This window comes from Lissotriton helveticus, chromosome 3_1, assembly GCF_964261635.1.
Source record: "Lissotriton helveticus chromosome 3_1, aLisHel1.1, whole genome shotgun sequence".
Lineage (NCBI taxonomy): Eukaryota > Metazoa > Chordata > Amphibia > Caudata > Salamandridae > Lissotriton > Lissotriton helveticus.
The window spans coordinates 423249353-423276862 of NC_136061.1; the positions used below are offsets into that span (position 1 = coordinate 423249353).

A 27510-nucleotide genomic window follows, 5' to 3' on the forward strand; every position below is an offset into this window, starting at 1 on the left:
AGCGCTATATAAATACAAACCTTTTTCCTCTTCTATCCTTCTGCTGCTATCTCTTCTCTGCCGCTTCTCTTTTTATTTGCCTAGCAGAGCTCTGCGATCTGCCTCTTTGGCTAAAGTAGCTGTGCCTGCCATCAAGCGTTCCAGAATTGGAGGCCGGGCTTTTCGGTATCTGGCTTCGCGGGGCTGGAATGAGCTACCCTTGTCTTTACGTAGGGCAAATAGCCTTCTTGCTTTTAGGAAGGAATTAAAAACTTGGTTGTTTTCCGAATAGGGTTTTTCTTTGGTTCTTTTTTCCTCAGTTTTTAGCTGTTGTGTTATTACTCTGTACCTAGTTTCTCTTCGCCAAAGCGCCGGGATGCTCTTCGGAGTAGCCGTGCGCTATAGAACAAAATAAATAACATAACATAACAAATCCAAATAACTGATTAACCTATCCACCACTTAAATTACTTTCATATTTCACTATACTAATACAACACTAATCCTTTATGGGTCCCGAAGTAGCGTGCTTCTCACCGAAAATGCGTTTTGACGCTTTGTCAGGGGTACTAAGAGCTATATAAATGCAATGACAATACAATACAATTATCGGTCAACATAGTCTCAGGAAAACCTTTCTGCCAAATATTTCATCCACAAATTGGATAATGTCCTTGTTACCAGTTCAAGAGGTTGCATTAGACTATTGCTATCTGTTTTTTTAACTCTTCAAACATCAGATACCCACACATTTAACTTGTGTTTTTAGAAATACAAAAGTAGATTTTTTTTGTCTAAAATATGAAGTTTTAGGATGGTGCTACTTTGCTTAAATATGAATACGTGATTGCATCACTTTGCTCTTGTGTTTTTAGGTCTAGCGTAGACCCCTTCTATCACGTTCTACTCCTGTCTTGTGTGATACAAAAATAAATTATTAAAAGTGCTTGATTGATCAAATGGCTCACGTCAAATAAGAAAATGTTCACTTTTCATTCTTTAGTATTTACATTGTATTATGTGCGTTCTTCTGTAAACCTGCAATTTCAATAAGTATGTTGCAAACAAAAATGCATGCATCCATACATACATATGGAGGAGCCTTGGGCCATCCCTTTGCATCCACTAGTCTGTTCCACTGTCATTCAGCGTTTTACTTCCAACCATGGCAGCATAAAGCATGGGGCAGTGGGTGAACACACTTCAGTCATTGGCTGTCCTGCACTGTGAGCCAAACTGCCTTTAGTCTTATCACGTGCACATGTACCTAAAATGAAGCTCGCTTCGGTGTCAGACCAACATTTTTCTTTTCCAGTGTGTTTTTCTTTATATTCTTTAGCATTTATCACCGCTGTCCGTTAAATTATATTTTATTGTAATAGGAATTAAAAACTAAAAATCCCTATACTTGGAGCCGATAAAGTTAATATGTTCTTGTGATGTACATTAAAACTGAAGAGGGTTTCAGTAACAGTGCTAGGTAGGGCTTTAAGTGTGCCGGGTCTGAGCACTGGCAGTTTTTTAAAGGGAGCCTCGACATGGGTCTCTTTCGGGCTTTGTTTTGCGTCTGCTATCACTACAGTGATAGCAAGCAGATCCATGTGCGCACGCTCACTTTTTTTTTTTTACACACACTTTATTGGGAATTTCTGGTGTACATACAGTACATTACATATTTAAGCAGTACTTTATACATGTTACTTTTGTAAAGAAATGATCTGTAATTTTTATACATAACATTTCACATCCACATGTCACAAGTTGTTCATATGCTCCTTTGCATAACCATTATACTCAAACCAAGGAGAAATTCACCCATAATGACATTATAATATATTAACATATACTTCGTGCTTGAGGTATATTGTGACTACAACCCAATGCATTCCACCTACCCTAACCCTCTCCCAATAAACAAACCCGCAACAAGAAAACAATTTCCGCTGTGAAATTATTACTTTGTATCCTGGTAGAAAGTACCAGGTGATAAGTACAACCGATAGTGTTGGGGAGGACAAGGTAGAGAATGCAAGAACAATACAAGGGGCCAGGGAGAGGAGAGCGGGAGGGGAAAGATAATACACCCAGAGGTCATCTGCTAAGTGTCCAGCCGCAGCGTGAGGGGGGAATCCCATAGCCACCCCACTAGTAGTTCGTGGAGTTTGAGAGTCTCCTGAAACCTCCTCGTGTTCGTTCTAAAAAGCTCTACCACTTGCGCCCATTCTAAGGATATTGGACGTTTTCATAGTCCCCCCGTATTCCTCCCGTTGCAACGCCTCCCTCTCTGCAGTAGCCCAACGGACAAGATGACGGCCATGCCCCATTATGTGAATGGACTTCAACAAATGAAAGGTGGGAAGTTCTCTTTGGTCCACCAGCCAATATTTGCGAATGAAGTGTGTAATAGTGGCATGGATAAGGAAAAGTGTGGCGGTTACCGCACTGGTGCGTACAAATTCATTGTGTGGCATCAGGTTAGCATCATGAAAGAAATCTCCAACTGTCTCAATCCCTAGCTGTGTCCAAACTCGAATTTCTACCCTTTTTATTATTCCTTGTGTTGTGGGTAAGCCACAGAGGGGGATATTCGTGGCATATATGAAAGGTATTTTCGTATATTTATGAGCTTGTCTCCAATAGTGAGTGCTATGCATAGAAGAAAGGGAGGGTTCTGCACTTTGTCTGCCCCCGGGCACAGCAACGCCTGTAAGGTACCACGTCCAAGGCTGTCCTGAGAATACGCTATCTCAAATAAATTATGGCCTGCCAGCCAATATGCCAGCCACTGCAATTGCCCAACTATGCTGTATGCTTTAAAATCGGGAGCTTCCATCCCGCCTGCAGCGCTGGGGAGCTGAATCTCTGCTAATGCCATTCTATGTCTGCTCGAACCCCAAAGCAAGGAGGTCAAAAGCGTGTCTAGAGTTTTAAAATTCCAAGCTGGGAGGATAACCGGAAGGTTTACAAATTGATAAAGGAGCCGGGGCAGCATGACCATTTTTGACACAGCAAGACGTCCCTCTACTGTGAGTGGTAGAGTATTTAAACAAGCATTGGAAATGCAATAGGTCTCGCAGCATTAGAGTTAGTGCTTTTAGAATTGTTTATGGGTTTTTGTGTAAATCTTTAGCATTTTTGTTTCCTGTAGCCAATGCTAAAGAATTTAAAAAAAAAGCCATAAACATTTCTAAAAGCTCTAACTCAAATGCTCCGAGACCTATTGCACTGTGTGAGGGTGAGGGGTTGAGGGTGAGTGAGGGTGAGTGAGGGTGAGGGTGGGTGAGGGTGAGTGAGGGTGAGTGAGGGGTTGAGGGTGAGTGAGGGTGAGGGGTTGAGGGTGAGTGAGAGCGAGGGTGAGTGAGGGTGAGTGAGGGTGAGTGAGGGTGAGTGAGGGTGAGTGAGGGTGAGAGTGAGTGAGGGTGAGGGTGAGTGAGGGTGAGTGAGGGTGAGTGAGGGTGAGGGTGGGTGAGGGTGGGTGAGGGTGAGTGAGGGTGAGGGTGAGTGAGGGTGAGGGGTTGATGTTGAGGGGTTGAGGGTGAGAGGGTGAGTGAGGGGTTGAGGGTGAGTGAGGGTGAGTTAGGGTGAGGGGTTGAGGGTGAGTGAGGGTGAGGGGTTGAGGGTGAGTGAGGATGAGTGAGAGTGAGGGTGAGTGAGGGGTTGAGGGTGAGTGTACAGCCTGCTTCAATAACCACGTTTTCAGGTAGTTTCTAAACTTCACACTTCCATACAGGGAGAGAAACGAAACAATTCAGAAATATTCAGAATATTGGAAGAGCGGAAACTGTGGAGGCTGGGAGGGAGGGGGGAGGCGGGGTTCGAAAAATGGTAGACATTGTGAGAATTGGCAGAGTACTACAGAGAATGAGAAAAATAAATTGTGGGCGTGGAGGGTAATTGAAGAGCGCAATCGGAGAGGCAAAGAAATAATGACTAGAACTAAAGCGACCAAAGGAATTAAAATGAACGGATTAAACAGATATGAAATAAGTGCATCCATTGCATGTGCTTGTACTATCAAATTAACTGTGCAGTTCTACGCTGTTCCCCTGTAAACACTTGTAAAGCACGCAAAGTCCTTCTTAGATTTAAAGATTTACTTCTCAGCACGAGCTTTTCTTGGTCGCAGTTTTCGATTTTCTGTATATTCTGATATTTCGATCCATTAGCTATTTCTGGGAGAGTCCAACAACATATGACAGGCTGTGAAAGGAAAGTAAAAGTTAAAGAGACAGAAAAGCACGAGACACGGAGAGAATTTCGCGTGAACTAAATCCCGCGGGATCCGAGTTTAAGAGGGCCTGCACGAGGAGAGCGAGCCGAGCCGTTCCATCTGAATGGAAACACTTCTGCAGTGCTCTGAAGCTGGCTATAAATATTTGAAAACATCAAAGGCGGTTGTGTTAAATTAAAAATGCTGTCGCACAGATAGGAACTAGCCGCGGGGGCTGCCAGCTCCGACATGTGAGCCTGGGATCAGACACAAAGAGGCAGAGCAGCAGCAAGGCAAGAAGAGAGCCGGGGAGTGAGCGAGAGAGAGAGCGACAGCAGAGGGGAGAGCAACGGAGAGACGTGGGGAGAGACCAGGGGTGAGGGGATACAGCAGGGGGGGGGGGTGAGGGGATACAGCGGGGGAGGCAGTCACAGCACGCTAGGAAGAGAATAGACTCAGAGCTTCATATTGTCTGTTTGGTCACGGATTAGCAGCGTAAACTGTGAATAATCACGTTTTTATCGAAAAAACAGTGGTGTGGAAAAATGTATATTTACGACTTGGCTCTGATTTTAACATGGCCATAGCAAATAGTTAAGGCAGCACAGTATCCCATGCTTTCTAGCGGCAGGCAGGCAGGGGAGGAGAGGAGGAGGGGGGAGGAGAGTAGGGGAGGCACGGCCTAGCGGCCGTGCAATCAAGTAGTGAGGGGGCGGAGCTGGGGGAGGGTGCGAGAGAGAGTAGGCAAGGCTAGCGGCAGGCAGGCAGGGGAGGAGAGGAGGAGGGGGGAGGAGAGTAGGGGAGGCACGGCCTAGCGGCCGTGCAATCAAGTAGTGAGGGGGCGGAGCTGGGGGAGGCTGTGGAAGAGAGTAGGCAAGGCGACACGGCGGGAGGGGGCGGAGCGGGTAAACAAAGACGGACATGCACGCGCCCGTGACTTTTAAGGTCAATGCGCATGCGCATAAGCTTAATGCGCATGCGCATTGACCTTAAAAGTCACGGGCACTGCAAGGAATCGCCACGATTCCTTGCAGTGTGGATAAAGAGTGGATGAGCCCCTATAGTCTCGCTTGCTCGATGCGCATGCGCATCGACAGGCGAGACCTAAAAGGAGACCTGGGACCGAAGGTAGTTGACTGTCCGCACTATTGTGTCGGTGGTGGTTCTGTAAACATAGATTCCTAAATATTTAAAGGTTACAGGTTCTACTCTAAACTGCAACTAGCCATAACTTAAAAAGGGGTCTGCATAAGTATTATTGAAAGAATATGCTATTGATTTAGAGGCATTAATATGTAACCCCGATAGCTCCCCGAACTGTGAAAACACGTCCGCTATTGCCTGCATGCTTGTATTCAAGTCCTGGAAATACAATAACATGTCATCTGCAAAGAGTGACACAGAATGAACTGTGCCATGTATGGGAATACCATAGGGGACCATAACTTGCTGTAGATATTGGGCTAGAGGTTCGAGCGCCAGGACAAACAAAGGCGACAGGGGGCAGCCCTGTTGCGTGCCTCGATAAATAAAATATGCTTGCGATATGATCGAACCAGTTTTTGCCCGGGCTGTAGGGTTAGTATAGAGTCATTTTATCCAGTTTCAGTATGCCGGAGGTAGTCCGAACTTGGTCAGGACAGCTAATATATAAGACCAACTCAGTGTATCAAAGGCTTGGCGTATATCCAGGGACAGACAGCCAGGGTGCGGTAACTGTGCCGAGGTCGCATGTAGTATGGCGTGAAATCGACGAATATTTAAAGAGGTGCTACGTTTGGGAACAAACCCATACTGATCTACATGTATGAGTTGAGGGAGTAAGGGAAGAAGCTTAGACGCCAGAAGTTTACTGAGTATTTTATTCTCAGTATTAAGGATGGAGAAGAGTCTGTAGGATGTCAGCTCGGAAGGATCTTTGTCAGGCTTCTGGAATGAAGTGACTAATGCTTCTCTATTTGTGGAGGGTAGTAAACCCTCAGCCAGCGAGGTAGTGTTAAGCTGCAGCACTTTAGGCACCAGCGCTGTTGCAAAGGTTGAGTAAAATGCAATAGGAAGCCCATCTGCGCCTTGTGTTTTATTATGAGCTAACGCCTTAATCACCATATTAATTCCTGCCGGTTAATTGACGCTTCTAGGCCTTGGATGTCGGAGTCAGGAATAACTGGGAGGTCTACCTCCGCAAGGACGCGTCTATCAGGTCTTGATGAGGAGCAGCAAATAGAGTGGTTCAGTAGGTTTGGAATGCAGAATTTATCTCCGCCTGTGTGGTAAACTGCATTTGCTGAACATTATTAATTGCCAACATGGGAGTGGGGGTTGATGGAGGCGCAATGAGCCTCGCCAATAAGGTGCCGGAATGATCTGCCTCAGAGTGCGTGCGAAGTGTGTATGCGTTAAAGTCAATCAGTCTTAAACGTTCCAGCATTTCTGCATATTTGACCCTAGCTAATTGTAAGCGTTCCACCCCATCCCCGTCCATTTTGCCTCCACTTCCTGTGTTTGCAGTTTGCCCTCCAGCTCTGTGAGGTCTCTAATTGCTTCCCTTCTAAATCCCACCAAAAGGACCCCCCTCCCAATTGACACCTTAAATGCCTCCCATTCCAAGGATCGGGTCGTGGCTGTGCCTTCATTAATTGTAAAATATGTAGTTATGGCAGTGGCTAATGTGGCCCTATACACCTGATCTTCAATTGTATGGGTTGCATACGCCAGGTCGGGATATGTGTGGGAAAGCGTCCCCACTTGAGATTCAGTTCAGTGGGATTGTGGTCTGCGATTGTCTTGCCTAAGTAAGTACAGTGCGAAATGGTCGATGAGAGCTCTGGTGAGCACAGGAAATAGTCCAGGCGGGTATGCAACATGTGGGGGTGAGAATAGAAGGAATATTCCCGCAGGTTGACGTGCTGGGACCTCCAAACATCTATTCAATTCCATCCTTGTGCCCAGCGCGACAGCGCCGCAGCCTGGGAGCATGCAGTGGTGTTTAGCAAAGGAGGGTCAGATCGGTCTGGAATACATCAACCACTGCATTCAGGTTCCCCCCCTAGTAACCATGGATATCAGGACCTGTCTGAGAGGGCTAGTGACAACCGGGACAGAAAGGCATCTTGGTCTTTGTTGCATAAAGGGACCCAAACACCACTTGCGTACCATTTAAGGTCCGCCATAAGAGCATGTAACGCCCTTGTTCATCTATCCTACTCTCACTAAGGGAGAAGGGAATCCCCGCCCGGATCCATATTGCAGTCCCTCTAGAAAAGGCAGAATATGCTGTGGCATAAATTTGACCCCATGTGCGCGCGCTCACACTGCTCACTTCTCACAAGTGGAGGTTACGGCATGACGTCATGCCAGGTGAGCGTTCTATGGGAAGGGAAATCCTTTCAAGAGTCATTTTTTCTCTGGATTTCCCTTCTCTTTTTGAAACTCTGGAGCAGCAACACTGTTCTGGTGTCACCAGGGCTGCAAGTGGAAACGTTTTCAATATTATATACAACAAGCCATAGTTGCTGCTTATTTATCTAATGCAGCTAACAACCATTGACAAAGCCAATAGTCCTGACTTGTAGGTATGATGTTACTTGTATCATATATCTAGATGCAATGGTAAACAACAAAATGCAAGTCTGGCAGCACACTATGCTAAGCACAGATTTTTTAGTTTAAGTGTTTTTAATCCAAGCCCTTAATTACATTGCCACTCCCCTTTGAGAGACCCTCCAGTTTTTTCATCCTACTTAAAGCCCTCGTGCTAGGTACATCAGTCTATCTACTAGGCAGTACCCAAACTGTTTTGTTAAAATAGTGTGCAATGCTTAATTTATTTTTATTTTACTTTTTATTTGCAAGCATGTGACCTATATGTGTAGATGGTGACAATGTCTATTTTTATATATTTTTGTGGCATGTATGCGTTAAGCGTCGCACTGTTGTGCTAAGTTTTGAACTATTGACTTTGCCAATGTTTTTTCAATCTACCTACTCTCAATATGCAGCACATTAAATTCTCATTTAAAGCAGTGCATTTTATCTGTTTATGCAGATTTGTCGCAGACGCCAAGGGCAGAACCCCTGTGCTCCTTGGTCTCAAAGGAAACCTAATTTTGCACCTGTTGCCAGATGTACTGAGAAGCCAGAACAGTTTTTCTGCATTTTATTCTCCCGTTTAATTTTGTTACTTTGGAGACATTAAATGAAGGTGAAGGTGAAGCCAGTGCTTTAAGTGGCATGAAAAAACTGGGGAGGTCTCTCAAATGGGCATAGCCAATGTAATTAAGGGCGTGGCTTAAAACACTTAAGGTAAAAATCTGTGCTTAGCATAGTGTGCCGCCTGACTTGTATTTTGCTGTTTCTGTCATTGTATTCAGATATATGATACAAGAAGTAACAACATACCTAGAACAAGCCAGGACTATTGGCTTTGTCAATGGTTGTTAGTTGCATAAGATAAATAAGCAGCAACTGTAGCTTGTATAGAATATTGAAAGCTTCCACCTAAAGCCCTGGTGACATCACGACAACGTTGCTGCTCCTGAGTTTAAAAAGAGAAGTGAAATCCAGAGAGAAAATGGCTCTTTAGAGGATTTCCCTTCACCTACACCGCTCACCTGGCATGACGTCATGGCGTAACTTCTCCACTCGTGAGAAGTGAGCAGTGTGAGCACGCACACAGTGCCTGCCGTTACTGCAGTCCAGAAAAAACGGACCTGCTGTGCCAGGGCACAAAATAGAGCTGGATAAAGATCCGTTTCGAGCCCCCTTTAAAAAACTGCCAGTTCCAAGCACCGGTGAGACCCGTCCAACTTCAAGCCCTTGTTGGAGGTGGTGTAGCTGGGAAAGTTTTTGAGGGTTTTATCCCCAAAATAACTTGAATATGGCTGGGAGGACGGAGTCCCACATGAAATTGGAATCCCCAGGAAAATACATTGATATGAGGACTAGTCCCAATTAGTATTGGACATTTTTCCACTTATGTTATTTGTATTGTTTGGGATTCCTGGAATTCCAGAACTTGGTAAGTTTAGCCTCGCCCCTTTGCTTTTAAAATGTAGAAATAGTCAATTTGGTCAAATGTTTGATATCTGTCCATGTGGTCATTTACGTAAGTGAATGGTTAATTCTCCTTAATTTTTAGGTATCTGATTAGTAGGCAATATATTTCATTGTAAATACCTTCAGGAGATGTTTACAGCAGTTATGAATATTCCATCTGGAAAACTTTTCTTCTGTCTTAATACATTTTGCTTTTCTCACTCTTCCTATGATCTACCGATACATAATTATTGTCAGTGCTAAATGCTTAACTTTGTTTTTATTTTATTTTTACTTCTCCATTTTCTGAAGTTTCAACTAACCTTTCAATGCTTTTTTTCCTTGCCTTTTATTTGCTCCATTAATGCATTAAGTGGTTACTTAGATTTAAGGTAAGAGTCCCCGAGGGCTGGTTTTCCATTCTTAAACTTCATATGGAATCTTACACACGGGGAGTGAGGCAGAGAAGAAGTGTTTTTGCTTCATTCGTCTATTTAAATGAAATTGCTCCTCTGTACTGTGATACAGCCCAAAGGAACACTGCATATTTCTCCTATTTCTAGACTTTCTGTTCTGTTAAACTGTCATAAAGGACATCTTTGTTTACTTTTACGTCACACTTTGCGCAATTATTAGAAACTACAGCATCTGAAATTAAGGTTAAGTATGTGTGAGCGTTTAGCTCGGCGATACCTCCCCCTGTGTAATATTCTTTTTATTCTGTGTAAGGTGTGCCATGTTATATTTTTGCACACCAGAATTCTGGTGTTCAATTACATTCCAGTACAAAAACACTTGATTATAAATGTGTAAAGATAAACTTCACAAATATGTAATGTCTGCTAATCTTTTCGAATGCTTCATTGTTTCATGTCTTTCTATTGTACCTGTATCTAATAGTTTATGCTGCAACGTTTGCGTTTAAAATGTCTTGTCTTTTATGCACTATTTGCCAACTTTGAATGAAACAAAACAGCAGCAGTAGGTTGTCTTTCTAAGTATAGTATTTGAAAACGTTCCTCATTTCCTCTCTATCTCGCTCTCTCTCGGTTACCCTCCCTCTCTTCCTTAGCCTAACCTTATTATTTTCTTTGTTTTAGCTCCCCTCTCCTTCATCACCCTCTGGCTCTTAATCTTGAGCCCCCTTCTTGCTCTCACCCCCTAGTTGCTCCTTTTGTCCCATGCTCCTTTTCATTTTGTTTCTTTATCCCTCTTTATACATTACTACTCATAATCTCCCTCTGCCTCTCTCCGGCGCCCTCATTCCCTCCTTCACCATCTGTGACTCGCTCTCACTCGCATTCTCTCTCAACATAACAACCAGTGGACAGTTGTGAAATGCTATTTTGAGCAGAGCTGAAACTATTTCTTGACGATTTATTTATGTATTCAAAAATCTTGTTTGTTGTGTTTTTTATGTAGTGCAACGTTCGCCCGGTGTTTGGCCTGTTAGCATTGTAATTTTATCAGTCTGCAAAAATTAAATATTTTTGAGGGACATGTATACATTAACTCAATTGGGAAAAAGATTAGCGAAGCAATAGGTTTGTGTTCATTGTAATGTTATTGTAAGAGGACGTTAGATGAAAGTAGTAATTTCCTTCTGAGGTCAGTTGATCTCAGACAGTGTCTACAGTAGATTGCCTTCAGTGAAACTGTGATGAGTGTATGCTCAAAGCCGAATACACAGCTATGGGTTTCTGATGGCATGAGCTGTTTTACCAGTCTGAAGTATTTATGCGCATGTGTATTTTCTACGTTTTTTAAAACTGTTCTATTACTCAAGTTTTTCACGCATCCGTGTCCACCCCCCACCCACCCTGAGGTTAGGCAATTTTTATTGTGCCTTGTCCTTTCCAGGAAAAAAATCATAACTCGTAACCAGTTTATAGATGATGAAAAGAAAATCTACAGAGATCATTATCAGCTAATCACATTTATCCAAATATTCAAATGTAAATGATAATATTCTTAAATCACTACGCAACTTTAAATGTCTGAGATATTCAAACTTGTTAACTATATAAAGACCAACCAGCACCTTTTTCAAACAGTTATTTCTGAAAAAGTACTGAAGTGATTTTCACCAAACGAACAAAAGCACGTCTTCTGAGTGTAGTTCCCCTTTCAAGCCACGTGCCAAGTTTTGTGTAAATCTCGTCAACAGCTTTTGTTGTAGGTGTGAACAAATTGTTTTTCGGAGCTAAAATAAAAAAAAAACATTTTTTCACCCTTCCTTAACTTTTTTTTCTTCTGTACGAAAGTGCATAAAATTTAGGATGCTGGATTTTAGCTAACTTTGCAGTCATATTGCCAAATTTTAATTAGATCTGTTCCCTGGAGGCGAAATTATAAGCATGTATATGTATACATATATTCTCTGAAAAACCCAAAGGTTACGGGAACGTTATAGTTGTGTTCAGATTTTACACACACAAAACCATAGAACTTTAGCAGTTTGTTATAGCTATCTCAAGTAACTATAACTCGTGCTCTAAGTTAACTATAAACAGTGCCCCTGCCATGCACAGTTTTCTCATGAATAATTTTATTGCAAATATTGATATTCTCAATGTCATAGAAGAGGTCATGAATGATGTGCCAAATGGGGTAATTAGCAGTGCCTGGCAAGGCCGCGAGTTATAGTTACTTGATATAGTTCAAGTTCAGAGATTTGTATAGCGCACTACTCACCCAGAGGGTCTCAAGGCGCTTGAGGGAGGGGTGTGCTTTACTTATCGAATATCCAGGTTTTTAGTTGCTTTCTGAAGGCAAGGTGGTTTTGTGTAAGGCGGAGGTGGGTGGGGAGAGAATTCCCGGTTTTGGCTGCCAGGTAGGAGAAGGATCTTCCCCCCATGGTGGATTTATGGATGTGCGGAATGGCGGCGAGGGCTTGATTGGACGATCGTAGTTGGCGGGAGGGGGTGTAGAAGGACAGTCGCGTGTTGAGGCATTCGGGTCCTTGGTCGTAGAGGGCTTTGTGTGCGTGGGTGAGGAGGCGGAACGTTATTCTCTTGTTGACGGGGAGCCAATGGAGGTCTTTCAGGTGGCCGGAAATGTGAGCTTGCCGAGGGATGTCCAATATGAGTCTGGCTGAGGCATTTTGGATGCGTTGGAGCTTCTTCTGTAGTTTGGCTGTTGTTCCGGCGTAAAGGGTGTTTCCGTAGTCCAGTCGGCTGGTGACCAGTGCGTGGGTGACCGTCTTTCTTGTTTCGGTGGGGATCCAACGGAAGATTTTTTTGAGCATGCGGAGGATGTTGAAGCAAGATGATGAGACGGCGTTGGCTTGTCTGGTCATCGAGAGGGAGGAGTCCAGGATGAAGCCCAGGTTACGTGCGTGATCCGTAGGTCTGGGTGCGGTTTCCAGTGCCGGTGGCCACCAAGAGTCGTCCCAGGCAGAGGGGGATGAGCCTAAGATGAGGACTTCCGTTTTGTCGGAGTTTAGTTTTAGACGGCTGTTCTTCATCCACTCGGCTACTTCTTTCATTCCTTCGTGTAAGTTGGTTTTGGCGGTGTTTGGGTCTTTGGTGAGTGAGAGGATCAGCTGGGTGTCGTCTGCATAGGAGATGATGTTGAGGTTGTGTTGGCGAGCGGTGGATGCGAGGGGACTCATGTATACGTTGAAGAGGGTGGGACTGAGTGATGATCCTTGTGGTACGCCGCAGATGACTTCAGTGGCCTCTGATTTAAAAGGGGGAGGCGGACTCTTTGGGTTCTACCAGCGAGGAACGAGATGATCCAGTCCAATGCCTTCCCTTGTATTCCGATGTTGCTGATGCGTTGAATGAGGGTGTTATGACAGACTGTGTCGAAGGCTGCGAAGAGGTCGAGTAGGATGAGGGCGGCTGTTTCTCCGTTGTCTAGTAGAGTTCGAATGTCGTCTGTTGCTGTGATGAGGGCGGTTTCGGTGCTGTGTTTGGCTCGGAAGCCGGACTGTGAGGGGTCGAGGGATTTGTTGGATTCGAGGAAGGCGGCGAGTTGACTGTTGACGGCTTTCTCAATGACTTTGGCAGGGAATGGGAGGAGCGAGATGGGGGCGGTAGTTCTTAAGTTCAGTGGGGTCTGCTGTGGGTTTCTTCAGAAGGGCGCTGAGTTCGGCATGTTTCCAGCTTTCCGGGAAGGTAGCGGAGTTGAAGGAACAGTTGATGACATCGCGGAGGTGGGGTGCGATGATGGAGTCTGCTTTGTTGAAAATGTGGTGAGGACATGGGCCGGTTGGTGATCCTGAGTGGATGGAGTTCATCAGGCGGATGGTATCTTCAGTGGTGATTGGGTTCCAGGCGAAAAGGATGTTAGAGTGCGGTTTTTGTTCGGAGGTGGGTGGAGTGGGCTGGTCTTCGGACTGGTTTTCAAAGCTGTTATGTATGTCGGCGATTTTGTTGTGGAAGAATGAGGATAGAGAGTCGCAGAGGTCTTGGGAGGGAGTGATGTCGTTGGTGCCGGCGGTGGGGTTGGTGAATTCTTTGACGATGTTGAATAGTTCCTTGCTGTTTTGGGCATTGTTGTCGAGACGATCCTTGAATGCTGATTTTTTGGTGGATCGGATCAGTTGGTGGTGTTTGCGGGTGGCATTCTTGAAGGTGGCCAGGTTGTCAGTGGTTGGGTTTTTTCTCCAGGCTTTCTCGAGAGTGCGGCAGTGCTTCTTGGATTTTTTAAGGTCATCGTTGAACCAGGGGGCTTTTTTGTTACTTTGCTTGAATAGGTGGTTCTTCAAGGGTGCTAGTTTGTCGGCGCTGTGGGTGATCCATTGTGTGAGGTTGGTGGCTGCTTGGTTTGGGTCCGATGATATGGCAGGAGGGTTTTGGTGGAGCGAAGTGAAGAGCTGGTCGGTGGTGATTTTGTTCCAATTTCTTCGAGGAATAGGATGAGGGGGGTTGTGGGTCGTGGTCTTTTTGTAGCTGAAGTGGACGCAGCTCTGGTCCGTCCGATGGAGTGCTGTGGTGTGATCGAAAGAGATGTGCTTGCTGGAGGTGAAGATAGGGTCGAGCGTATGCCCGGCAAGGTGGGTGGGGGTGTCAACAAGTTGTTTGAGACCGAGATTGTCCAGGTTGTCCAGAAGGGAGGTGTTGTTGCTGTCGTTTTTCTTTTCCAAATGGAAGTTGAGGTCTCCCAGTAGAATGTAGTTTTCGGAGGTGAGGGCATGTGGGCTGATGAAGTCAGTGATAACTAGAACTGCTGAATTTTCATTGTTTTGTGTGTGTAAAAGCTGAACCTAACTATAATGTTTCAGTAACCTTTGTTTTTTTTAGTGAATTTCCCAGGTTTTATAACCATATAAATTATACTACAATTTGACCCATAAGTTCAATTTACTAATATACATTTGCACTAGTTTATAAATACATTTTAATTACACAGTCATTCTTTTGATATATTTTAAAACTAAAAATAGAAAAATTAAGGTATGGTAACTTGTATATAAAGAGAACAGGATCCAACGTAAGTTTGTTGCGATCACTTTGCTAGAAAAAAGACTCTTTTTCTAGAGACCCCTCACCCACCAGGGTTTCCCCTCGGTGGCATGCTTCATCGTTGGTGTTCCTCTCTATCCTCTACGGATTGAGGCGTGTTACGACTTGTGTTACGACATAGTCCTTTCTTAAGGACTATGTACGGTGCAGTGGGAGGGAAAGGATTAAAAGTACCTAACTAGTGAGCTACTATTTTATTCCCCCCTGGCTGGTATGGTTAAAATCAGGGTTTGATACCAGGAGGACACCAGACCTTGATGAGTCTGGTTGTCCTAGTATTGTATGTGTGTCAAAATGTTTTGAGCTGACCCTTACAGGCTCTTCATCAGGACTACATGAGGTCCAGCCCGTGTATGCCACTCCTAATTGATCATATTTTTAGGATGCTGTGACCTGCACACCTAATGTGTATACACAAAAATCCATACTTTTTTTAGGTACTCCGTATCTGTAAAGGAAGCAAAAAGATACATTAAAAACAGGAGCCTTTCAGCTTAGCTGGGAGGCCATACGAGCTTGTAGATACATGCAACTCCTTTCATAAATCTATGCACTCTTATCTTGTGGGTACCCTTAAAGTCTAGGTCGTGTGCTCTTCTCGAAGCATGGTGTATGTGCCACTCTCTATCATGGTGAAAAAACAATCAAAAAAGAAACACATGTGAATATATAACACATGACGAACAACATGAAACCTATACGGTAACATGTACTTCTATTAGGGCAATGCTATTGCCTCATGGTCAATAACCGGGGTAGAGGGGCTTGTTGTCACACCCTGGAATGAAAACAAGATACTTGATTAGCCGCTATTCTAAAGTCAGTGTGACCGGAGGATAGCGATTGCTCCCTGGAGTAGAGCTGGCCCCCTTCTGTACTTACTTCGTCAAAGCACGCCTCTCGGTAAATTACCTACTGCCGTCCCTGTCGACCCCATCTTGGTGTGTGTGTATGCCGGGTTTGTATTCGAGGCAGTCAACGTGAAAGTGCTGAGACATTGTGCACAGCCGCTAGAGCGTGTATTCTTCTTCAAAATGGCCAACGTAGTTGGAACAACGGCGGGCCATCTTGGAAGTATCGCGATGTTCCATTTTCCATGTTTTTTTCCATCATCGGGTTCGGATGTAACTTTTGCGCTCCGGTTCGGTACCGTAGTTCCAAACCTTTTCACACACGCAAACTATCTACAATTCGACTGTATTGTTTTCGATCACGTAATTTTCCACGCGCATCTCAGCTACACGATTCCAGTCGTCGTCACGGGCCGCTGGGCCTATCAACGCCGCTCGAGCCTACAGCTCATGGAAAGAACTCCATTTAAAAAATGCCCCCAGTATGGAGCCAAATTCCCACACAGTGAACATCACAAGCTCTGTAACATGTGTCTCTCGCCCGAGCACGACGAGAACAATTGCTAGGCCTGCGCCTCTTTTCGATCCAAGAAGACCATCCGTGATTTCCTGGCCCGACGACACATGGCGCAGTGAACAGCTCCGGCACCAGTGGACATCTTCGATGAAGGCTCCGATGTCCCGGAGGAGGATTCTGAGGACCTGAAAATCGTGCCCGAAGCAGAGGATCCAGACTCAGAGAACCACATCACTCCTGGTCCACGAGTGAGTACAACTGCCCCTACCCCAACTCCACCGGAACAAAAGAAGGCCGTGGTCAAACTTCACCTGCTGGCCTCAGTCGCAACCGAAAACAAGCTTCAGTAGCCCCGCCCCCGGGCTCGGCTCCGACAAAAAAGGACAAGCCTTTTGGTAGCTCGGGACCGAGCAAAGCACACATCAGTGTCCCGCAAGCGCCTTCGGCACCGAAGACTGGAGATCAACCCATTCCAAAAAACAAATCGGCACCGACCATCTCTACGCCGAAAACAACTTCGGATCTGAAACTAAAGCACTCGGAACCGAAAAACACTCCCGTCTTCATACCCAAGCCAAAAGAGCCCAAACCATCTCCAAAGGCCTCGGGCACAAATCCAAACCCCGCTCGGACCACAAAAAGTCGGCGCCAAAAGCGGTTACTGAGGAGGAAGAACTTTTTCGACCGGATCCTGTCGATCCAAAGCAGAAAAAACTCCATATAGACCCCGAAACAGGACATGTGGCTGCTGTTCTACGCAAGAAGAGGAAGCTGGACATACCAGACACTCCTGTAGTGCTAGTGAAGAAAAAACTCTGTGCTACTTCACCTTTAAGACCCTCTTCTCCTGCCCTTCCCCCTGAGCCTGCCCTTCCCTCTGAGCCTGCCCTTCCCCCTGAGCCTGTTCTTCCTCCTAGACCTGTCTCTCCTCCACAGCCTCCAAAACTCCCACCTCATTCACCACCACCACACGATGATGATCATGATCATTTAGGGGGTGGGGGAGGAAATAATGACCCTTTTACCCACAGACCACCCTGACCCCCAGCCATATCCAACAAAACCCTCTCCCCCAGATGACAATATTGGCTTTGGTCAGCTTTTAAATAGAGCTGCTGTTTACCATGGTGTTCCCATGCATTCAGACCCAGCAGACAAAGACTTCCTTCTAGACACCTTCGAACAGTCACAAAAAACTGTTCAAATCCTACCAATGCTAAAAGGGGTCATTAAACATGCTCCTGACATATTCAAAGACCCGGTGAGAGCTAGAATTCTGAATCCCAGAATTGATAAAAAATATAAGCCCGCCCCTGGTGATCCCACCTTCATCAAAGGACAGCTACCCTTGGACTCACTAGTCGTAAGTAACGCTAGGAAACGCGTCAACTCTCAAACCTCTGGTGACGCACCACCTCCGCATCAAAAATCTAAGTTGTTAGATGCCTCTGGTAAGAGAGTTGCTGTACCAGCTGCTAATCACTGGTGCATAGCCAACACACAAGCATTACTTGCTAGGTATAGTAGGGCTCACTATGACCAACTATGAAGACCTATTACAACATTTACCTGATCAATACAAAGCCCAGGCAAATGATCTAATTCAAGAAGGCAAAATATTAACGTACATATCAATCAAATGTGCCCTTGATGAAGCTGACACAGCCTCTAAGTCCATCAACACTAGTGTGCTACTCAGAAGACATGCTTGGTTACGAATCTCAGGCTTTAAACAGGAGGTACAAACAACTATCCTCAACCAGCCGTTCAATCAAGAATAACTTTTTGGACCGGCTGTAGATCGCACCCTAGAAAAAATGAAAAAGGACACAGAGTGCAAAATCCATGGGAGCATTACAGTCTCCATCCACACGTGGTTCCTTTCGTTGCTCCTTCTATAGAGGAGCATCCAAAAGCATTGGGGCAGACACCGCCTCCTCTTCATACAAAAACACCACACAAATATCCCCCAACAGAGGATGTTTTAGAGGTGGATACAGAGGAAATAGCAACAAAGGCAGAGGCTGAGTTAACAATAACTCTCGCGCCTCCCCCACTAATAAACAGTGACTTCCCCCCACTCCCTCCAGACCATTCCACTCCAGTCGGAGGGAGACTCTCACAGTTCCTACCTGTCTGGGATTCCATCACTACAGAGAAGTGGGTAAGACAAATTATCCAGTATGGTTACTGCCTCGAACTTACAGCAACCCCGCCCCCTATACCACCGAAACAGCGTCCAATGTCCACACACAACCTCACACTGTTAAAACAAGAGGTTCTCTCACTGCTTCAAAAGCAGGCAATATAACTAGTTCCAATACAACATCAAAGAACAGGGGTTTACTCGCTGTATTTCCTAATCCCCGAAAAGGATGGGACTCTTTAGGCCAATACTCAACCTCAGACCCCTCAATCTCTATATAGAGTCAGAACATTTTCATATGATCACCCTCCAACAGGTCCTTCCACTACTTCAATAAGGCGACTTCCTTGCCACACTAGATCTCAAGGATGCCTACTCCCACATTCCCATACACCCTGCCCACAGGAATTATCTTAGGTTCATAGTGGACGGACAACACTATCAGTTCAAAGTCCTTCCATTCGGGGTAACCACCGCACCCAGAGTGTTCACAAAGTGCCTTGCAGTAGTAGCAGCGCATTTAAGAAGACAACAGATCCATGTCTTTCCATATCTCGACGACTGGCTAATAAAAGCCAAATCGCTCAACCAGTGTGTTTATCACACTCCCCAAACCATCCTGCTGGTTCACAACTTGGGAGTCACAGTAAACTAACCCAAGGCAAATCTTCAGTTCTCCCACATACCTCAGTATCTAGGGGCCACCCTGGACACTTCCAGAGCTCTGGTATATCCCAATCCAGCCAGGATAGCCACTATGCAAACACTAATCAGCAGATTTCAACCACAGTATTCCCTCCCAGCAAGGGTATTCATGCAACTCATAGGAATGATAGCCTCTTGCATCTTTATCGTTCCTCATGCAAGACTTCAGATGTGCCCTTACAAGAATGCCTAGCACGTCAGTGGAACCAGGCTCAAGGACAACTTACAGATCTGGTGTTGGTGGACTGCCGCACACATCGCTCTCTGCAGTGGTGGAACATACAAAACTGTCCAAAGGGCGGCAGTTCCTAGAGCCAGTTCCACAAATAGTGCTAACAGCAGACACATCACTCACCGGCTGGGGAGCCCATCTCCTAAACCACACAATTAAAGGCAAATGGACCACTCAACAGAAAGTGCTCCACATCAATCACCTAGAATTACTAGCAATATTTCTAGGATTAAAATAATTCCAAGTACCTCTTCAACACAAGACTGTCCTAGTCCGGACGGACAACATGACAGCCATGTATCACATTCAGAAACAAGGAGGCACACATTCTTTGCAGCTGTCCCAGCTCGCACAAAACATTTGGAGATGGGCCATTCCACTAAACATATACCCTCTATCAAAACATCTTCCAGGAGTTCACAATCAGATTGCGGATCTGCTAAGTTGACAGACACAGCAGATGCACGAATGGGAACTTCATCCCCAAGTTCTTCAACCTTTTTTCCAAATGTGGAGTCTACCAGACATAGATCTGTTCGCCACACACGCAAATTCAAAATGCCCAACCTTCGCCGCCAGGTTTCCACACCCGTTGTCCAAAGGCAATGCGATATGGATGAACTGGTCATGCAGATTTGCGTACGCTTTTCCGCCACTCCCACTGATTCCCCTAGTAGTACGCAAGTTCAGACAAGTGTCTCTCAAAATGATCCTGGTGGCTCCCACATGGGCACGTCAACCGTGGTTCACAACACTACTGGAACTTTCAGTAGTTCCACACCAAAAATTATGCCTCTCTCCAACATTGCTAACTCGGAACCATGGAGACATAAGGCACCCCAATCCAGGTCAACTGTCTGAACATCATTAAAGAAGCCAGACGCCCTACTACTAGAGCTTGCTATGCAGCAAAATGGAAAAGATTTGTCATCTACTGCAATAACAATAACATTGATCCGCTGGATGCTTCAATCCAGGACATAATTTGCTATTTGTTACACTTACAAAGATGTAATTTAGCATATTCATCCATACAGTTACATCTAGCCGCACTTGCTGCTTATTTACAAAATAGATAGCACTTTTCATTATTTAGAGTACCTGCAATTAAAGCCTTTATGGGGAGCCTAAAAAGAATAATTCCTCCCACACTACCACCCTCTCCGGTGTGGAATTTGAACATTGTTTTAACCAGGCTCATGGGTCCCTGATTTGAACTTCTACATAAATGTGAACTTCAGGTCCTCACATGGAAAGTAGCTTTTACCTCTCTTAGAAGGGTGAGATCCAGGCTTTAACCATACAAGAACCATTCTTACAAATACATCCTATTAAAGTGGTTCTCAGAACAAATCCAAAATTCCTTCCCAAAGTCAACTCTGCTTTTCATCTTAACCAATCAGTTGTTACCAGTGTTTTTTCAAAACCCAAGCCTTTTTCCAATACTTGCAGTTGGGTAGGTGATAGACTCTCATCCCTCAGATTGACTACTAAACTGGGCGGTTGCTGGTTGTGGGGTTGTTCGGAGGGGAGGGGGGGGTCCATGCTCCTCGTAGCCATCCTCGTCACTTCCAGTGGGCTGGACCACTGTACTTGCTGTCCTCTTTCCGTTCTTCCTCTCTGTGTCCCTTTGCCTCTCCCTAAAAAAGGAGTCCATAATCCTGGGTATGCAGGATGTTGAGCTGAATTCCAGTATGTGTGGGGATGCTGTTGAAATTGAGGTGGTCCATAGAAGAAAGGGGGGGGGGCGGGGAATGGTGGCGGGATTTCAGAGTAGGCCATCCATGTTCTTGCGCTTGTCCGCCTCTGTTTCACATCCTCCCACCCTAATTTCGCCTGTTTCTGAAAGTACCTTCTCTTTTGTAGCCCATGTCTGAACTGTCACAGCCAGTGTCCTATCCCTTTGTGTCGGTGTTGTAGCCAGGGTTTCTACTGTTCATAACAAAATCGTCTCGACTGTATGGGTAGACCTTCAAATGTGAAAAATTCTTTGAATCTTTCTTGAACTTCTGATATTTTGTATCTTTTAATGTTACTTCAAAATCGTGCTTGGTTTTGTTCAGCTCCTCGAGTCTCTCTTTCAACGCAGAGACTGGTTGGAAAGTTCTCAGGCGGACCTCAATGGTGTGGATCTGATCCTTCATCTCTTGTGAGAGCCCTGCAGCTGTTTTTATTATGAGCACCAACCAATCTCTGGTACAATGCCACAAGATTAGTGACCAATCTTTTTTGCATGTCTTGTCTTGTTGAAAAATGAATGGTTCATTGCGTACAATCAAACCACGGGGTGCTGCGTTGTTGGAAATTTTACTAATGAGGGGATAGAATACCCTATTAAGTGGACATTATAGTGGATTTTTTGATTCAATGGACCATTGCAATACTTCAAAGAAAGCCCTGCCTTTGTTCCAACTACGGCGGCCATTTTTAATAATAATACACACTCTTAGACACAATGACAGTGCAAGTTCACGCTGACTGCCTCGAATACAAAACCTGCAGAGAGAGACACCAAGATTCAGTCGACAGGGACTGCAGTAGGTAATTTACCGAGAGGCGTGCTTTGACGAAGTAAGTACAGAAGGGAGGGCCAGTTCTACTCCAGGGTGCAATCGCTATCCTCCGGTCACATTCACTTTAGAAAAGTGGTTAACCAAGTATCTTGTTTCCATTCCAGGGTGTGACAACAAGCCCCTCTCCCCCTGTTATTGACCATGAGGCAATAGCATTGCCCTAATAGAAGTATGTGTTACTGTATATGTTTCATGTTGTTCGTCACATGTTATCTGTTCACATGAGTTTCTTTTTTGATTGAGTTTTCACCATGATAGAGAGTGGCACATACACCACACTTTGAGAGTAGCACACAACGTAGACCTTAAGGGCACCCACAATATACAAGTACATAGATCTATGAAAGGAGCTGTATGTTTCTACAAGCTCGTATGGCCTGCCAGCTATGCTGAAAGGATGCTGTTGTTTTTTAATTTATTTTTTTGCTTTCTTTACAGATACGGAGTACCTAAGAAACCATATGAATTTTTGTTTATACACATTAGGTGTGCATGTCACAGCATCCTAAAAATAGGATAAATTACGAGTGGCATACACCGGGGCTGGACCGAGTGTAGTCCTGATGAAGAGCCTTTAGGGGACAGCTCGTAACATATTGACACACATATAATACTAGGACAACCAGACTCATCCAGGTCTGGTCTCCTCCTAGTATCAACCCCTGATTTTAACCTTACCAGCTAAGGGCATGAATAAAATAGTAGCTCAGTAGTTCGGTATTTTTAATCCTTTCCCTTCCATATCACTGCACCTCACATAGTCCTTAAAAAAGTGCTCCTGCGTAGTTCGCCAGTCGTAGCATGCCTCAATCTGTGGAGGATAGAGTGGAACCCCAATGATGAAGCATAACACCGAGGGGAAACTCTGGTGGGTGAGGAGTCTCTACAAAAAGAGTAATTTTTTTCTAGCAAAGTGATTGCAACAAACTTACGTTGGATCCTGTTCTCTTTGTTTTCCCCAAGTGTTATGTTTTTTCGTTTAAATTTGATCTGTGAAACTAGATACATTAAGGAGGGTGAACCTAACCGAAACCTATACCTCCCCTATTCTTTGGTTATATTGGTCTTTATATAAATGCAATGCACCAAGATTTAATTTTTTTAAAATTAATTTTATGGATCTTCGGATCCATCGTGAATCTGCAGACAAATAAGGGGTCTGCTAGTTATATTGCACACATTCAATACTAAAACAACAACACATTTAATACACATACTATTGCAATTACTATAAGTGTATCACTACCTGTGTGTGGGTGTGACTGTGATTGTGTGTCAGTGACTATATGGGTATGTGAGTAGGTGTGGGAATGGCTGTGTGGGGGTGTGTGATTGAGTATGAGTGGTTTTGTGGGTATGTGAGTTGGTGATGGAGTGGCTGAATGGGGTGTGTGTGGGTCTGTGAGAGGTTATGTGGGTGCGTACGAGGCTGTATTTGTCTAAAATCCGTATAGGAAATTGCATGCGGGAAACACGTTTTGTATTTCTCTCTGTATTCCTGCGGTACCCGCACTCAAGCATCACTGCCATGGTACTACAAGTTTGTGCTAGCTTCCCCTGGTGAAGCTTGTACCGTACCTCAGTACTATGGCATGAAGATTGCTAAGAGGCTCCTGCTGGAGTACCACAGTACCTCACAGGAAGGCTGAGATGGATCCCTCTGGAATGCCCACAGCACAAAAACAAAAAATTAATTTGGCCTTTATGGGGCTACATCTGTGTCTCCTCATTAAGTGCCTTTGGGTTAGAGTGAAACTTCCCTGCCCCCTATGTTTTTTGGTAACTTAAGGACACAGGGACAGAGTCCTGTGATGCAATGTCTATATTAAATTTGGAGCTGAAGCGCTACTGGAATCAAATTAAGATATTGCTGGATATGTCAGTTAGGAGTCTTTCTTGATTATTTTAGCCATGATTAGGAATTGAAAATTTTATAGCATTCATGAACAATGATTTTCAATTCTATTGCGTTGATGGGGGCGAAGATTATGCTTTCTTCTCTTTGCTTTATTAGCATTGCAGCCATGTAAACAATATACTAAAAGACAAAGTTGTTGTAGAAAAACTGCAAAGCCCAGATATCCAACTCAAACTACAAAACTCGGCAAAAGTCCGTCCATTAACCAATCAGAGCCTAGGATGCTCTATAAATACGATAAGTAACAAATGAACTGCCTCTTCTTGCAGTGAGAACATCCTAAAGTGCTGAACCGTATATTTAATTCTTCTTTTTAACCACAATTTTTTGGCATTTTTAACAACACTCCATCTTTTCCACCCGCTACCCTGCCCCATTCCAACAGAATCCAGAGAGACCCATATCTGTTCTCCAGTGGTGTAACACCTCTAAGGCCTTAATAGTCCTACCATTTACCCCATACCTGGCATGTTTCCTTGGACATCTCTTTGCTCTGTCCACAGCCTCTTCCAATTTTGAACACCAATCTGTTGCCATTTCACAATCGTAGGTGGGGCTGGGGAACTCCATTTCTGTGCAATGATGTGCTTGGCCAGGGCTGAGGCAACACCAGCCATTTTCCATTCACCCCTACTTTCACCTATATCTGCACGTAGCCCCACCCTGGGTGTGCGATCAATGTGTCTCCCCATACCCATGTAAGTATTCTGGCTATGCACTCCCAAAATGGTGCAATTTACGGGCACTGCCGGACCACATGAGAAAAATCCACATCTGGGTGGGTGCAGTTGGAAGCATTGGGGTGTGGAGACACCCTGCCTGCCGGATATGGCGAGGGGGTCAAATAGGTTGTATGTAAGACGTTCAATTGGCTAAGTCGCAGCCTGACCAGTATGACAGTTTCCCATGGGATCATAAGCGCATTGCTCCAGTCTGCCTCATCGAGCTCCCAACCCATCCCTTTCATCCCATCTTCAGTCGTCCAATCGTATCTGGGGCATTATGTACCAATGATCAAAATATCTTATAAACATCACCGCTATTGCAGGCGCACCTCCATCGGGCTGTATTCGGGGAGGTCTGAAAGGTCGGAGCAGTAAGTCTAATGCGAACCTACAGTTATTTGTGAAATAGTGTATGGCGAAGCTGGAAGAGGGTCTGCAGCTCAGTAAAGGGCTTCATGTGAGCACCGCTGCATACATCGCCTAGGGACATAACGCTGATCTTATCCTGCTAACTAAACCTCTCAAGTTGGACTGCATCACTTAGCCAGTGTCTGCTCCACAGAGGTGTCTGCTCCATCAGTGTAGGATTCCAATCCAGGAAGCGGAGCGCTGCACACCTTCATAATAGCACCACTTGTGTTATCTTCTACCGTGGTGGTCGGTATGGAGCAGCATACAAGTATCCTAGGACCCTATCCAGACCCAATGGTGCCAGTTCTGCGAAATAGGTGGGGGTCATTTTAGCCACTTGTCATTCTATTGTTAATGACCAAAAGATGTGATACCCAGTAATAAAGCTCGACATCCGCCAACCCATGCCCCCATCAAACATTGAGCTACAGCACTTATCCTGCATGGCCTAGAGTTATTTGGGTATGAACAGCATTTTGAACCTCCTTCCCAAGCAAGTTTTGTGGGAGACCGGACCAGGACTTCAGCGCTTGCTTTGGGTCGGTGAGAAAAGGAGCCAAGTTAAGGGTATTAACCAGGTCCAATAGGCACGATATATGGACCCCGCAGGTATTTGAAACTCAGACACTGGACCGGGATGGTACTTGGCCAACTCTGTATCACAGTGTTGCCCTTCAGTGGGACCAAAAGAGACTGTAATCAATTCAAATGGAGGCCTCCTCAAACACACCCAGAATGTGTAGGACTCGAGGGCCCAACAGCTGTGGTTGGGTCAGGAAGAGGAGCACATTGTCAGCATATAGGGCTATCTTACCCTCTGTGCCCTCCCCCGATCGCTATCCCCACACCTGAGTATCCGGCCCAATGATTGGAGCAAGGGATTCAATAGCCAGGGCGAACAGATGGGGAGTTAGAGGACACCCCTGTCAAGTACATCTGTGGGCAGGAAAGGATGCAAAAAGGGTTCCACTGAGAAGGACCTCGGCTGATAGTTACTTACAGAGAAGACGGACACGTCTACGGTACCTTGGGCCGAAGTCCATGCGATGCTAAACCTGGTCAAGATAGACCCAGTCCACTGTGTCAACTGCCTTCTCAGAATTAATCAGTAACAGCGCAGTGGGTCAGTAATCTTGTGACGGTGGGCAAGGACAATGTTGACTCTACGAATGCAGTGAAGTGTATCTCGGTGGGGCATGAAGCCACATTGATCTGCATCTATTCGCCAAAACGTTGGCAAAAATCTTAAGCTCCGTGTAGATCAGCGAAATGGGCCAGTAGGAGGCACTGATGGCTACATGTGCCTTTTTTGGGAGGATCACTATGGTGGCCATGTCCAACTCCGGGGTAAAGGAGCTCTGCTGCTCAGATTCAGAATATAGATTTTCCAGATGAGGTGTAAGCACAGAACCGAAGCACTAATAGTACTCTGTGGGGAACCCATCCGTCCTTTGTCTGACCAGTGTTTAGATCCCGTATGGCTGCCTCCACCTTGTGTGCTGAGATGGGAAACTCAAGGTCCGCATTTTGACTTGCAGGAAGGCTGGTCATATCCACGTTGTGGAAAAGCGGACTAGTCCGCTGCCGCCCGGGTTGAAGGTAGTGGGCATGCAGCTCCTGGTAGTAGGAAGTGAACGCTCTGCCATATCCTCTGGTGAGGCCTCGACCCGCTGCATCCCTGGTGCCGGGTAATATACGCTATTTCATCCCACCCATAGCAAGTCAATAGAGGAGTTTCCCATTCTTATCCCTGTGCTCATACACCCTGTGAGTGGATGCTCATCAGCACTGTTGCACCTTGTGAAGCTCCAGTTGGTGCAGCAAGGCCTGGTCGGCCTTGAGTTGTCGCTGAATCTCCTCGGACGCCCCATCAGAGCAACGCTTTTCAAGGGTGAGGATGCAAGTTTATAGGCGTGCAAGCTCTCTCCCCCTTGAACCTATCTGCCATGCAGAGGTAAGATTTAGCGATCTCCCAATAGTGACTTTGCTAGTCGCCTTTAGGGAGTCGAAAGAAGCCACTGAACTCTCATTGGTTTCAAAGTAGAAGTCAAGTTCCGCCCGGAGGTGCTCTCTGAGCTGCTAGTCTTTGATACACCTGGCTTTCAGCTGCCACACCGGGTGTCTAGATTGGCGCTGAGCCCCAAGACAAATGAGCACCGTAGAGAGGTCAGAGGTGTCCTAAGGGCATAAGCGTGCTGCTGTCGTGTGGGGTTGGGGGCACCTCTCCGCGATGTGTGGTGTATTCGTGCTGTGGGCCGAGACCTCCTTTCAATTCTAGAGAAATCCAGGATTTGAGCCAGGCATCAAGAAAGTTGTCCAGGCCCAAAGCTTCAGCCCCCTCCGGAAACCCCACTAAGCGAAGATTGTTGCAGCGAGATCTGTTTTGGGCATCTTTTGCCCTTGCTTCAAGAGTCGCATGAGATGGTAGTCAACTTGGCCACGGATTTCTTGTGATCAGCGACCTCATCTTCCTGATGAGAGATCTGTGCCTTAGACACTCTTCCCACAGCATTCTGAAGGTCCTGGCATAGGAGCACCATGTCCATTCCCACTTCCCCGACTTTTGCTTCCACGGACTCCTGGGAGATATGAATGGCTTGAAGGATAGTCGATACATCAGCAGTTTACAGGTGTCGTGCCCCCGAAGAGTCAGTGGGTGGTCTGGGGTGATCCATCGCTGGCACTGCAAACTTATCAATATGTGATATGCAGAGTCATGCCTCCCTTAACCATGGTGT

At 45.5% G+C, this 27510-nt stretch overlaps 1 protein-coding gene across 11 annotated transcripts in view; it reads left to right on the plus strand.

Annotated features, from left to right (window-relative positions):
• Positions 1 to 27510, plus strand: part of ABI2 (abl interactor 2) — an 841968-nt gene that overhangs the window by 384600 nt on the left and 429858 nt on the right. For 6 of the 11 annotated variants that reach the window (XM_078680272.1, XM_078680274.1, XM_078680277.1 and 3 more), the window contains exon 4: positions 9598 to 9615. The exons of the other annotated variants lie outside the window; for them this stretch is intronic. In XM_078680272.1, coding sequence (XP_078536398.1) covers positions 9598 to 9615 — 18 coding nt within the window. The remainder of the gene's footprint in view (positions 1 to 9597; positions 9616 to 27510) is intronic. 11 annotated transcript variants of the gene reach the window in all.